This window comes from Diabrotica undecimpunctata, chromosome 6 (genome assembly GCF_040954645.1).
Source record: "Diabrotica undecimpunctata isolate CICGRU chromosome 6, icDiaUnde3, whole genome shotgun sequence".
Lineage (NCBI taxonomy): Eukaryota > Metazoa > Arthropoda > Insecta > Coleoptera > Chrysomelidae > Diabrotica > Diabrotica undecimpunctata.
In genome coordinates, this window is record NC_092808.1 from 16450913 (window position 1) to 16466170 (window position 15258).

Here is a 15258-nt window from a genome sequence, read left to right on the forward strand (position 1 = left end):
ACTTGTAAAAGTTTTATATTGACGGTTACGATGTTATTATTTGTTATTATAAGGAAGAGGTCAATATTTTCCTAACGTTTCTGTTTGACTCTAGAATGAATTATACATTTTTTTATTATTTTAAAGCAACTGTTGCAAAATTTTATTAGTATATTAAATTACAATATTCGTACATAAAAACTACACATTTCTATTTAATAAATTTTAATTTTCAAGTTGCAACACAATAAAAATTCGACATTTTAGAAAATGTATATATATTTAATATTGATACTCATGTCGTGATGGCTATATAGATTTAAATATAAAACATGATTCTTCATTGGAATGTTATAAATTTTCTTTAATATCGCTGAGTACTTGTCTATTAGATCTCATAAGACTGGAATAAGACTGGAGTTTACTTGCACTCTCTTCTTTTTTATGGAAAAAATCTGATTTGTGAATCAATATGTATTTTTAGTTTCTAGAATTCTAAAACGACCAGAAATAAATGTTTAATACACTCGGAGAGAATTTTGTAAGTCAGAAAGAAAAAGAAAGACAATTTTTTTACCTTTGCTGTGGGACTCCGATTTTTAGCTTTGAACCTATTATGTTCTTATCTTCCTTTTTTAATTTATGTTGTGAATCAAAAGTATGACTAACGAAATTCTTTGGTATGACCAAAATGATGTTTTTGCCATTCTACAAGAATTGTGTTGTTTTCTATAATTATTTTAATTGTACTTGTACATGAATTGCTATCTTACGTGATGCTTGACCCTTTTGTAATCTAGATCTTTGTTGTATTTTTTGGGACATAACCTATAAAGAATAAATCTATGAATATTTAACTATTCAGTGAAATATTTTAACATATTTGATTTACTTTTAATACAATTAAAATAAAGTATTGCTACTGTGGTACTATTACATTTAATTTTTAAAATGTCAGAGCAATTGTTTGTAATTTCGATTTCTCATTTCCAGTTTTCAAAGTCTGTTTTTTTTTTCAAATTAAATGGCATACCTTCACATTTTATATTACCTTGCGGTTGTGACTGACAAAAGACCAACACATCACCATTTGGCAACGTCGGCATCACTTGGGCGAATTAGCCTCTCGTCATTTTTGAAGCGAAGCTTCTATAGGTACCGACGTTGTAATATTTGTATTTCTCTAGAGTAAAATGTCACTAAAAGATTCGATTCATAACGGTTGTAATTAATAATTCTCGTTTTAAAAGAATTTCATATAAATACAAATATTATTTTTAAACATCTTATCTAGTTTATATAATGATTAAATTTACTGTCAAATAATATTTTTTTAATGTTTTTTAAGTGTGGTCAACGACGGCTTCAGCTAAAGCTTACAGATTATAGAATGATAAGTTTTTAAATTAATAAATGGTACTAAAATATATCTATTTTAGTGATATTTTGTGGTATGTGAGAAATAGTATATTACTTTATGAGGCGGAGAAGCATGACTTTTCTTGACGCGCCTGATATTACGCGCCGAACGAAGTGAGGCAATTATTAAAGACAGCTTATTGTTGTTGCAACCGCAAGCGCAAATTTAGTGCGAAAATGGAAAACCTAATCGAAATTGAGTCCGCGGCTAATGATGCAGTAGCACGTTTGGGGCCCTCCAAGTCCGGAATAAAGTATCGGTTAGCGTACAAGCACTTCCAAGAGTGGTGCGATACAAGAGGAGTACTTCAAGTTACCGAAGACGTTTTACTGGCATATTTTAATATAATGGAAAATGAAAATAAATGTAAATCTTCTACAATGTAGTCACGATACTCTATGATAAAATCCGAGTTAGTTATTAGAAAAAATGTGGATATAAGCAAATTTTTAAAGTTACGTGCCTTTCTGAAAAAAACAAGCGAAGGATATACTGCAAAGAAGTCTAAAGTTTTCACTAAAGACGAGTTTGATAAATTTTTGTTTGAAGCGCCAGATAAGTTGTATTTAGGATTAAAGGTAAAAAAAATTATATTGCAAAGCATGTAGTATACTCTACTAAATTATAAAAATATTTCAGATTGTTTTGTTAATTGGGGTTACCGGCGCCTGTCGATGCGACGAAATGGTAAAAATGAAGACTTTGGACATTGAGGATAAAGAAAATGTAATAATTAACAAAATCACAGACAGTAAAACACGACAAATTAGATCTTTTACGATAATTGGTCAAAACTACATTAAACTGTATAAAAAGTATGCATCACTGCGGCCTGAAAATTTCACAGAAAACCGATTTTTTATCAAGTACCAAAATGGAAAGTGTTACCGAAGCGTCATGGGAATACATTCGATCAGCGCAGTAGTCCAAAAAGTAGCTAGTTATTTAAATTTAAACGATGCAAGCGCATACACGGGTCACTCTTTACGACGAACTTCAGCAACACTTTTAATTGATGGAGGCGGAAATCTAGAATGCCTCAAACGACATGGGGGCTGGAAATCAAGCACGGTTGCCGAAGGATATATAGAGGATTCAATAAGAAATAAGAACGATAATGCTAAAAAAATTTTAAACCCTCATGATTCGCCAACATCGAGAATGATTGCTGAAAGTTGTTTTTGACCATCAGTATCATCAACAATTACCAATGCGTATCAAGAGTCGGGGACATTTTTGCACGGTTTCAATTTTGAAAATGCCTCATTAACTAATTGTACTTTTAATATTACTATAAATAAAAATGATGTTTAATTGTTGTTAATGACATTTGTATTGTTGCTTTGTGACATGTTCCATATTGTTGCCATGACAACATTTTTCCCTCCGCCGTAAAGATCACAGATCACCTACCTCTAGATGCTTCACGACAATACTTTAGTTAGATATGAAATTCAGCGCTCCAAGAGATTTGTATCGGAACTAATTCAAGCAGGAAATTACGCGGGAATTTCAAAATTTAATTTTGGTGGGAAAATTTATATAAAGCTTAAAATATTTAAATATAATTTGGTATTTAAAAAAAAAATTGCATTTAAAATTTTAAAATGTGCAAATTATTTTTTAATTAAAATATACACGATACCATTTACGAAAAAATAAGGCAAAAAATAATTTATTTATTTATTTAATACATATAAAACAACTTTGTACATACATAAATTTAGAATACAATAGAAATATGCTTTATTACTACTGAGAATTGTACAATTTTATGGACAAAGCTTACAAAAAGTCAGAAAAATAACAACAAAATTTAAATCGTAAATATCACAAAATAAAAGATAATAAAATACACAAATTGCAAAATTTAAATAAATTGCATAGTTTTAGTTGCTGCATGTGATACTGAAATATATATTTATACAAATACTTTAGTTACTTGTACATAGATTGTAGATTGTGCATCTCTACTTGTTGAAGAACTTTTAACTAAAATAAAAAGTTAATATAATAATTTATACCATGATTCACTTCAAATAAAATAATTTTTATTAATTACTTTTTACATACTTTTTATTAATTACAGGGTTACTTACTTTCTGTTACATTTGCTTCCGCGTACAACATTGAAATACTTCTGGGATGTAGATTAGAGCAGGAATCTAAAATCAATCAGCTATTTGTTCTCGGGAATTGCATTTTGGTACAAGCTATGACTCCTTGTAAAAGCAAACTTATCTTCAAAGTGGCTGTGGCATATTCGTTTTGTTTTAAAAACTGTAGTGGAATTGTGGAATTCATCATATCAAAATTAGGATTATTTAAAACACTAAGCCACTTCCTAAATCGTATAATCTCTTTAGCAGAATTTGGAAAGGCATGTCTAATTGTTGATGCATTGATACATTGTAGGATACAACATTTATTGTGAAAAACTATATTTAACTAATTATTATTGATCTGCAAAATATTATTTGAAGTCCAGGAACATTTAAAACACAAACTAATTTGAGGTTGATGCTAACAATAACCCAGAGATATTAAACCAAGTTTAGTTTGATTTTTTTGCAATAATAACCATTAAATCAAACAATTTAGACGAATAATAACCATCCGAAATCTGATTATATTGACGCTAATCAGCTACTGACAATTTGCGATTGACAGTTATAATTTTTAGTTTGGTTCTAAACCTAAACTGCAGAGTATAGACTATAGACAGAGTATAGCGACATCTTAAGATTTGTATCGGTACTACAAATGACATTTAGTTTAGTTTGACCTTGAGCTACCTGCGTGAAATGTCTAGTTATTAGTGGTCTGTGGTAAAGATATGGGAAAAAAACTGCTGCCGGCGGAGACATCAAACTTTGACAGGATCAAGTTAGATAAGTAGTGTCATCATTATTTGACGTTTGAAGAAAATAATTATTTACTTACCCAATCACCGGTACCTGCCATATTTCCAACTTTATCCATATCGATAGCCGAAAAGTTTTTTGTCAAATACCAATAATTGTATAAAGCTTTAGCTCCAACGATATGTCCAGTTTCGTTTTTTTCAACCATTCCAAGGAGATCTTTATGGCTTTTTAGTTTTCCAAAGAATTCACTAGAATAATAATTACTTTAATAATAATTTTTATAGTGGGTTTCAAATGCAGTGGCGAAAATTTCTTGGAACAGTAAGTGTAACTTAACAAAGCAGTGGCGTTTCAAAAAAAAGTCCTATGATTTACAATAGGTCAAATCGTTAAAGATGCGTGGTACATATATTGTGCTAAATGGAATGGAAACAAAAACAAAAAGGCGATTCATTGACAGACACATTCAAGTTAAGCGACATGTATTGTAATATTTTAAAATTCTGATAACATAAAAATATCTAACATCTCGGTCGATAATAAAAATGGTTGGCCCTAATGACATATGTGAAAAAAATAGACCAAAATCAGTGCCACTCTTTACGTTCGTAGAACAACGTGTGTCTCTCCAATAAAATTTGTTTCGTAAACGAAAATACAGCATTTCGTAAGTTATAACATTGTTGAATGTTATAATGTTATGTGTGTATCTAATTGTTAGTTAATTTTCTAGTATACTCCTGATTAAGTTAAAAAAATAAAAGAATCAACGAAATATCGAACTCCAAAAATAATTGTAATTTCAATTTAAGCCGCAGATCGCAGTCCCGACATTTTAACACGATTACGTGGTGTTATTAAATTTAGAATTTTGAATATATATATATATATATATATATATATATATATATATATATATATATATATATATATATATATATATGTATCTATATATATATATATATATATATATATATATATATATATATATATATATAGGATGACTGTTTAGTGCTACATCGGTCGATAATTCCATTGTGGTACAAGATATCCAAAAAACTTATTTAGAAAAAATGTAGGCAATGATATTCTCCATACTTGGAAAATATTTGGAAGTCTACAGGGTGATTAATAAATACGTAGTATAGCAAACATAGAATTCTTTAAATGAGACACCCTATATATTTTTTCATATTTATATTTCTCTCATAATTCTTGTTCTTATAATATTTGGCTTTGCATTACTATACAGCGTATTTAACAAGTTATTACCATTTTTATTTCGAAATCTCTATGAAATCAACACCATGTATATAAAGAAGTAATGTATAATCAATTATTTATTTTATATAGTAAGGTAAACAATATATTGTAGCTTTTAAATTAAGTTAAATTGAAATCATTGACTAAAGTTTGTATACAGGGTAAACTACAAAACAAAATTACGATTTTCTAAATTTTTTTAAATGGGTCGCACTATATTGTATTTTTTAGAAATATTGTATTTATGATACTCTTTCATTTTTATATATCATTCCTTATAATGCTATATAAGTTTAATAAAAAAATTAATTAAAAATAACAATAGTTCTAAATGATAATTTTTAGAACTATCGCAAAAAATAAAAAAAAATGAATAACGCATTTGACGTATATTTTTGTACTTTAGTACAACATTTGAATTTTACACAGTGTTCATAATGATTGTTACAGTGTTGTAAACAACTAATTACAACAGTGCAAAAGGTCAATGCATATTTTGCATATTCATACATTGTTAGTTAAAAACAAGCTTGTTAAATAAATTTAGTATAAATAGGTAAATTTTTGCTCTGTATTTATAACATGCGAACTCAACTATGTATTTTTAAAAACTAAAAATAGCAAAAAATGACTTATCAAGCTTATCTGTTTAAAAACGACGAGTTTTATACAAGAGACATTTTCTTAAATTACAGGAGTGAAAACTCATTTGTCATTGGATCGAACAAAAAATCAATTTATTAGTTTCACAGGTACTGCCAAGAAAATATCGTGTCGACAGCCTACACACGTCCCGACAAGACCTCTTAACTACTGTGAAAATCCTGGCCTGACGCAATGGTTGGTGTGTGTGTAGGCTTATTGACCGGCAAAAATAATAGACCCAACGGTCGTTCCGACCAATTTGCATGTACAACCGCGACATTCCGACAGCCGACTTCTCCATTACCAAAGGGAACATCCATAAACTACGTCGTAGAGAAGAGGGAGGGGGGTACTTTGCTTATTACAATGGTAAATGGTCATGGTACAATGAGGTATGATATTGCGCATGACATTTGACAGCTGGCCCAGGAGTGTGACGTAGTTAAGATCGCCTGAACCACCTCGAACCCATTATTACAGCTTAACGTACACATTAATTTTGAAATTATGGTTAAAAAGTGATCTAATTTTTTTTTAAATGTTTTGTTTTGGTTATAATTGAATAAAAAATATATTTTCAGTAGAGTAAAACCTTTACTTCTCCTAGAGATTCAGGCGAAATATTTATTTTTGTTTTCATACATAATACTGATAATATAAGTACTCTTTTTGTATGCAAATCCCTTGAAATTTAAAAATTTTCTGCAGAGGAAATACTGTGAATAGGTAAATAGTAGTAGATTTGCTTATTCTGATTCATTGTCACTCACTTCCAAGCAGTTTTACTGAAATAAAAACAAAATAGAGTACAATAGAGAAAAATCTGTTTTACAATTCAATATGGTATTTTAGATGAGTTATAATGAAATTTAGTAAAATAAAAAATATACACATTACTATAACCTACCGATTAATATATGCAAAATTTACTTATCAAACAATATAATAATATGAAAATAAGACATAAATTAGTTCAAATGCAAAACACAATAAATATCGACTTCAGACGACTTTACACCGGCAAGACAGAAAGCTTGTATAAAAACAAAAGTTCAACAATAATATCGGTTATCAATGGTGACTATTGCAAATTGCAAGTTATGAGATAATAAATATATTTTAAAGTAACTCAATACTGACTGAGTCATGTATTTTATAATAGAAAAATAATTTAGATTTATGCTTATATATGTGTCTTTATACAAAAATGGTGTTTAGTTACTATTTATTTATACTGTATAGTATTTTTTGTAAAACTGAAAGTTTTTATTTGCCATTGTATATCTGGTTTTGTACCTTTTTCAAAGTACGCTGTGCAATTGCTTGTTGCAATAGTGACAATGAAGATAAAATCTTTAGGTTTCATACATTTCCTAAAGATAGTGTGACCAGAAAACTGTGGATTATATCTTGTTGTAGAAAGGATAATTTTAATTGTAATACTGCAAGAATTTGTTATACACATTTTAAAACTGAAGATTACCAAAGAAATCTACAACAGGAACTTTTAAATTACGTTTCTAAAAAGGGTCTAAAACTCAAACCTGAGGCAGTACCTAGTCTTTATTTGCCTAAATCAACATCGGCTACCCTTTTAACCAACCAAAAGAAACGCGTACAAGAAGGCGAACACAGAGAGTCCAACAAGTATTTTGAGCAGCTTCTTACTACTTCTAGGTCAACGACGTAAGTCTAAATCTTTATTTTTATTAATTATTAGTCATGAAACCTTAAATGGTTTTTTCATATAGATTTGTTAAGTAAGAAACTAGCCTCAGCCTGCTATGCAATTTGCAATAAGAACTGTTTCGGAGGAAATCAATTTAGTATCTTCCAAAATAACATATTTTTCTTTGTTAAATCATGTTATCATTATTAAAATATACAATTTTATCATTATTATAAACAATACCAAGATAATTTTAGGTGTGAATATTACAAAAATGTCATTTTAAATGTTGTGCAATATTGTGTGCCTTCACTACACTCATATTCGATGGCCAGCTAGCTCATTCGATATAAATAAAGTTGACTTTGTCATTATTTATTTTGATTTTGTGTTTAGTTCAGTAGGTATATATACGTACAAATTTTGTGTACCTCCATTACCTCTTTTCTGTATCTTTTTAAACATCTGAAATATCGAACTCTGGAGTATAAGTTAATTAACCTGTACCTACGTGTAATAAAAGATAATTAAAACTTGTCTTATAAAGGATAGCTATGTTTTATAAAAGATAAATATTATAATAACATAATTTTATTATCTCTTTATAATTACTATAATTAAATTAGCCAAATTATATAAAAAAAACTTAAAATTAAAAGTCTTTCCTATACAACTACATTCAAATGTTGCGGGAATAAGCGTTCTTGACTACGTCATGCGCGAAAGCGAACCGATTTTGGAACATTATGTATCACACCTTGTGTATTCATTGTACCATGATAAATGGTATTCGATTCGACAGAAGGGAGGATGCGATGAGTGCACATACAGATTCACATACACCGACTTCGTTTGGTGAATTAATTTCAATTTGTCGCTATTGTCTCTATAAATATAATTTTTTAACTAACTTCTTCCAGCACACAGCATTATTCAAAGTATCACATCCATTTGTAAATAAAGTTTTAGGAGGTATTAAAAAGTCCAACATTTTTACGACGTAGTTTATGGATGTTCCCCAACCGAATCGCAATGGACAACTATTTTTGTCGGTCAACAAGCATGGTACAATGAATAGAGGAAAGTGCCCAAATGTGGACCATTCTCCTAAAGCGAACCCCTAGCTTTCTTGGTACGTTTCAATTTGAATCGTTGCGGCAATGAGTGCAAATGGTATATTAGAGTTACATGACTCAATGGTGAAGTGCACAAGCCGGCTACGTCACTTATTGCTTGCCAGTCGTCTTGCACATGTGTTGGTTGTGTGGAAAGTTTTTACGTTGTGTTATATTTTTCATTACTTCTTCGAGATATTAGCAATTAAGCTATTCAATCTATATATTATTTTAAATAATAGGGTTTGAGGTCATTGTTTCTCACTAATACAGTTCATATAATGGTGAGGTTAAAAAATTATGACATTATTAAAATTTATGCTATAGTCGCTTAAACCTAAATCGGACCCCTTATTTTTTAGCGTTAAAACTTCGCTGTTATGCAACTTCGCACTTCTATGATTTGCAATTTTGTTATAGATTAAAAATCAATTAAATGGTGAAGGTCGAACAAAGAAAGTGGAGTCCTTCTAAAATGACTAAGGCCATTGATGCAGTTCGAAATAAGAAGATGGGGTGGAAGAAGGCGAGCAAATATTTAATGTGCCTAAGACAACGCTGATGAGATTGAGCAAAGATAAGTATGGTACGCCTATCGAAATAGCAAAAACAAAAAGAGGCAGACCTACAATATTGGGCAAAAATCTGGAAGACGAGCTAGTCCAATATTGTTGTGCAATGGAAGCATCGTTTTTTGGACTCACTAGAAGTGATTTAAGAAGAATGGCCGAGCAAATGACCCAGAGAAATGGCATTAATCATCCATTCAAAGAAGAAATAGCTGGTAAAAAGTGGGCCAATCTATTTCTTAAACGGCACAAAACAAAACTCTCAGAAAGAAAGCCCACTGGAACATTTATAGCAGGGCTCTTGGGTTCAATAAGGAAAATGCGCAAAATACTCCTGATAGAATCTATAACGTAGACGAGAGCGGAATTAGTCTGGTGCAGTCTAAAATACCCAAAATTATAGGCCTTAAAGGTAAAAGGCAGATTGCTGCCCTGAATCACGAGAACGTGGAGCCCTTATAACGATTGTTGCTTGTATGAATGCCACTGGCTCATTCGTACCTCCTTTAGTGATTTTTCAAAGAAAAAATATGAGAGAACAATTGAAAAATTGAAAACAAAATGCGAGATTCATCTTTCCACGAATCCATGTCAAAGCAAAAAACGGCAGGATCAGTGAAAAATGTGTTATGACGATGAATGAATCACAAGTTAATGCAGAGTTTGACCCGAATCAACCGTCAACATCTTCGGCAGGTCAAGGTAATCCTGTGTTACCATCTACATTTGATAATCCTCATAGTCCAAAATCGTCTATGATAAGCCCGTTTGAAATCACTCCTATTCCAAAAATCAAAAAAGAGGTCACTAATAGGGGACGGAAAGCCTGCAGTTCAACAATCATCACAGCTTCTCCTTATAAATTCAAGTTGATGGAATCTAAAAAAGCTAAAGAAGCCCTGAAAACTGAACAGCAAGAACATGATCAAAGTTTCAAAGGCAACCGCGGCATAAAAGGTTGTTCGACAGCAGGACCTTCTAGAAAAGGGAAAGAGATAGAATAAAAATGTCTAAATTTTGAGAAACGAGAATCAGACACCGAAGATGAAATCAGTGTCTCTTCTGGAACATCTAAATTGGACATTATTCCGGGAATGTCACCATCTAAAGAGGATGACGCTTGGTGCATGTTTTGTTACAGAAAATATTCGGAAGATTGTAAAGGCGAACTTTGGGTCTTGTGCATTATGTGTTCGTTGTGGGCTCATGTGGATTGTGCTGGGGCTGATAAGGATGCCTACATATGCGATTTTTGCAGATAAATTAATAATTGTGCTAAATATTTTTGTATATTTTATGTTTTATATTGGAAATTGTTGCAATATACGTCGATTTAGAAATTAGATCATGTTTTCTTTTATTTAATACTTTTTTCCAATTATTCGTACAACTTTATAAATAAGTTTTAAGGGGTCCACTTTTAGAAACTATTTTCCCAATTCGCCAAAGGCTGGATTTTGGAAAATACATATTTTTTATATTAATTTTTAATTATTATTAATAAAAGTTGAGTATAAATGAATTATAACATTATGAAGTAAATGGTATGTACTTTTACAATATTTTTTTTGCTATTTTTCATACGCATGAATTGAAAAACAAAATGGGGGTCCAGTTTTAGGCATTTTCCTCTACATCATTGTACCATGGTCAACAAGCGTGCAAACACCAACCATCGGGCCCAACGTTGTCGGTCACGACAGTTGGGTGGTGTTGTCGGAAATTGTGTAGGCCGTTTAAGTGCTTGATACAAAGAATAACTTGTTATTTATAACCGGTATTCTTTGTATTATGGTTTAAGCATACGACGAAAAACTACAGTGATAAAAGTTTTTGCCGATATGGTAGATAATTTTGTTAAATAGGCCAGGCGTTTGCAGAAAATTCTGGGGAATGTGTCAGCAAAAATGGCGAAAAATGGTGCTTCATTCTGCATCATATATTTATAAGTAAACAAATAAAAATTAACATACTTTTTTAAAAACATGAAAATTTGAGATCTTGTAAAGAGAATCGTACCAAAAAAACCATTCTAAGTATTGACGAAGTACCCGTAGGTACAATCATTTGAAAATGACCTTTGTTTTCTCAAAAAGGATAAACAAGTACAGTACAATCCCGTTAATCCGGACCTCGTTCATCTGGATGTCCGGATTATCCGGATCAATCCGGAATGAAAAAATAAAAAAAAAATTTTGATAATTGTATGTATGTAATGCGATTTCCCGGTCACCAATTTGTTGCCTTGAGTGATCGGACGGTCGAGGAACACGCTGGAAAGAGAAAGTCGAGGAGCAATGACCGCCGCACCCCCACCCCTCACCCAACTCATGCGGCAAAGGCCTCGCCACGGACGACAGGAGTCCCGGACACAAAGACAGACAGTCAGTCTGTCACGTGCTAGCCACTGGAAGACATCGTTCTGCTATCGTACTGTGCGGTGCGGTGTATATTTTGTAACACTGTGATCAGATATTCGTGCGTTAGCGTGTGCGTGTGTGCGTTGAAATGGCGTCGAAACGGAAACTAAATGTGTTTACAATGGATAAAAAGTTAGATGCGTCGAACCGAATCACAGGGGCGAACCTTTAAATAAACTTGCTGCAGAGCTTGGTGTGGCGACATCAACTGTGTAGGACTGGAAAAAAAAACGGAAAAATATTAAAGACTTTTGTTTCAAGATGATATCTAAAGACAGTTTACAGGGTAGAGGAACTATCAAAAAGGCTAAAAATTAATTGTTGGACGAGGCATTATTTATGTGGTATAGTGCTCAGCGAGAACGTGGTGTCCCTATTTCTGGGCCGATTTTGTCTGAGAAAGCGGTTTTTTGTCTAAAACAAAAATTTACCAAATCCAGATCCAGATTTTACAGCTAGCCAGGGATGGCTAGAGCGGTTCAAAAATCGGCATGGCATCCGACAATTATCCGTCACTGGCGAAAGCCTTTCTAGTGATCAGGCAGGTAGTGAAAGATGTAAGGACAAATTTCAAAAAATTATTTCTTTTGAGAACCTGTCACCTGACCAAATTTACAATGCGGACGAAACAGGACTGTTTTACCGAGCAAAACTTTGGCTTCTAAAGTTGAGGACAATGCACCATCTCATCCTGCAGAAGAAGATCTCATAAACGGGGATATCAAAAGTTAAATTTCTCCCCCCAAATGTGACTGCAATTTTGCAACCCATGGATCAGGGTGTCTTGGAAACTGTCAAGCGTGTTTATAGCACGGAACTCTTAAGCAAAGTTATTGAAGAAGGCGAACAGAGCCTGATTGATTTGTTAAAGCGTATAAACGTTAAAGACGTAATCTACATGCTTGCAGACGCTCGGGATCATGTAAAAAAAATCACTCTTCAAAAGTCTTGGAAAAAAATTGTGGCCAAACATATGCCTTATAATGAATGCTGGCACTTCGCACACAAGTGAATCAGATGAAACCACTGTTAATGCAGAGGAATTATTAGGCATGTTTGCAAGAATTGATGGTTGTTCCGATGTTGATATCGACGACGTCAATGATTGGTTATCAGACAACAACGAGGGAGGTTATCGTGTCATGACAGATGACGAAATAATTGCAGCGTGTACATCTACTCAGGAAGCAGACGAGGGCGAGGCGGCAAAGTTCCTAAAGAGTATTTTATTCTTATATAGAAACAGTAAGCATTCTTGAATAAATACAGCGTAAACTGTTAAAATATTATTACTCCTAAAATGCCCTCTACATGATACCCTACTTTTTAAGTCAAACATAACTCTGATTATTTTTTTCTGAACCAGAAATACATTATTTATGTCCCTACTGTGGCCAAAATTTATTAGACCATATCTAAATTTTGCTTCAAAATTAGCATGATACACTGTTGTTAATGAGTTACCTACTATTCATGTATTTTTTTAGAACTCTAAAGCTGTAAATCACTTTACTCAAAGACATACATAACTGGTCAACATGTTTATCCCAACATAAAAAACTGTCAATATATAATCCTAAAAATTTGGTACTGCTGCTAATATTTAAAGTGTCATTATTTACAATAATACTGTTTGGCATATCTGAATGTGCATAATTTGTCTTAAACAAAAGAAGATCTGTTTTATTTTGATTTAAAACCAACCTATTCATAAAAAACCAGTCTTTAGCTTTCTGGAACTCTAAACTAGCATTAACGCTTAGAACAGACATGTCTTTACCACTGACTAAAATGTTTGTATCATCTGCATAATTTGTTATGCTGGAAGTAGTATTAGCCACTAGACCATGAAGATCATTGATATAGATCACAAACAGTAAAGGACCAATCACACTTCCTTGTGGTACTCCAATATTGATAGTGCTTTCAGATGAGATGCCTATTTCAGTGTTTTTATGTATTTTTACTAAATGTCTCCTATTTGCCAAGTAGGACTTAAACTAGTTCAATGCTGGTCCACGTATACCATATTTCTCCAATTTATCAAATAATAGGTCATGCACTAAACAGTCATATGCCTTTGATAGGTCCAAAAAGAGACTCAAAGCCATATGACCAATCTCAGTACATTTCAAAATATCCCAGACAAATTGAAAAATCGCAGTCTGAGTTGATTTTCCCTGTTGATAACCATGCTGATTTGCACTAATAATATGACATTTTGTTAAAAATTCTGTTATCCGCCTATACATAGTCATTTCTAAGATTTTTGAAAAGGAACATAGAAGGCTAATTGGTCTATAGTTATTAATTAATTTAGGATCACCCTTTTTGTAAACAGGTGTTACTATGGCAGTTTTCAGGCATTCAGGAAATACACCAGATTTTAGTGAATTATTTATGATTGTAGTGAGAGGATTCACTATCTCCTTTATACAAAGTTTAAGGATTTTAGTGGGTATTTCATCAATTCCACAACTCATTTTGTTTTTTAAATTTTTAGATATTAGACACAGTATAGATATCAACTATTAGATTTTGAAACCATTATAATGGAAAATAAATATTTGATTGCATTGGCTTCCCGACTTTTAATAATAATACGCCGGCAACAATTGCGTACAGCGTACAGCAGTAAGAAGAAAAATATCAGACGCCTTTGGGCTTGCAAGTGGCTCTTACAAAGAAATCGTGGACAGGCTATATCAAATTTAGTGTTGAATTAAATTAAATTAAAAAATTAAAAATAATTAATAAAGAAACTAAACTAAAATTATGACTAAGACTATCAAATACTAAATTAAGAATAAAATAAACTAAATAAAAAATAAAGGAAAATACGACACAATTAGATAACAGGTTCAATATCAATGCAACAAACAAAAAATAAATACATAATCTTGTCTCTGGATAAGGAAATGTTACTGAATTGACATAAGAATAAGGCGCGATATTTAAATATGTTGGTGATACCCGTATTATTACCGAAAATCATATGATTTTATCATGCGGAATAGGACCGTCTTATTCTCCTGTGACAAGCTATGACGAGCCGCATCACAGTACTTATGACAAATCACACAGTGTAAACATGTAAATTTCACTTTATGACCAAATCATATGACAAATCACATGATAAATCACGTAGTGTAAAGTGTGTATAATGATGGAGAAACGTTTACGCTATCGTGCCGCATTGAAACGACACACAAAATTAAAACAAAGGAAGATCAATGACTTTTTTGTAAATAAAAACTAATGCTCGCGTAAATCATATAGGGTGTGAATATAGTAAGTTATCATTTCACATG

At 31.8% G+C, this 15258-nt stretch overlaps 1 protein-coding gene across 1 annotated transcript in view; it reads right to left on the bottom strand.

Moving 5' to 3' along the window:
• The window catches only part of LOC140443191 (patched domain-containing protein 3-like), a 104850-nt gene that overhangs the window by 41754 nt on the left and 47838 nt on the right, over positions 1-15258 (bottom strand). Inside the window, exon 5 of the mRNA XM_072534300.1 lies at positions 4343-4514. Within this exon, the coding sequence (XP_072390401.1) occupies positions 4343-4514 (172 nt within the window). The remainder of the gene's footprint in view (positions 1-4342; positions 4515-15258) is intronic.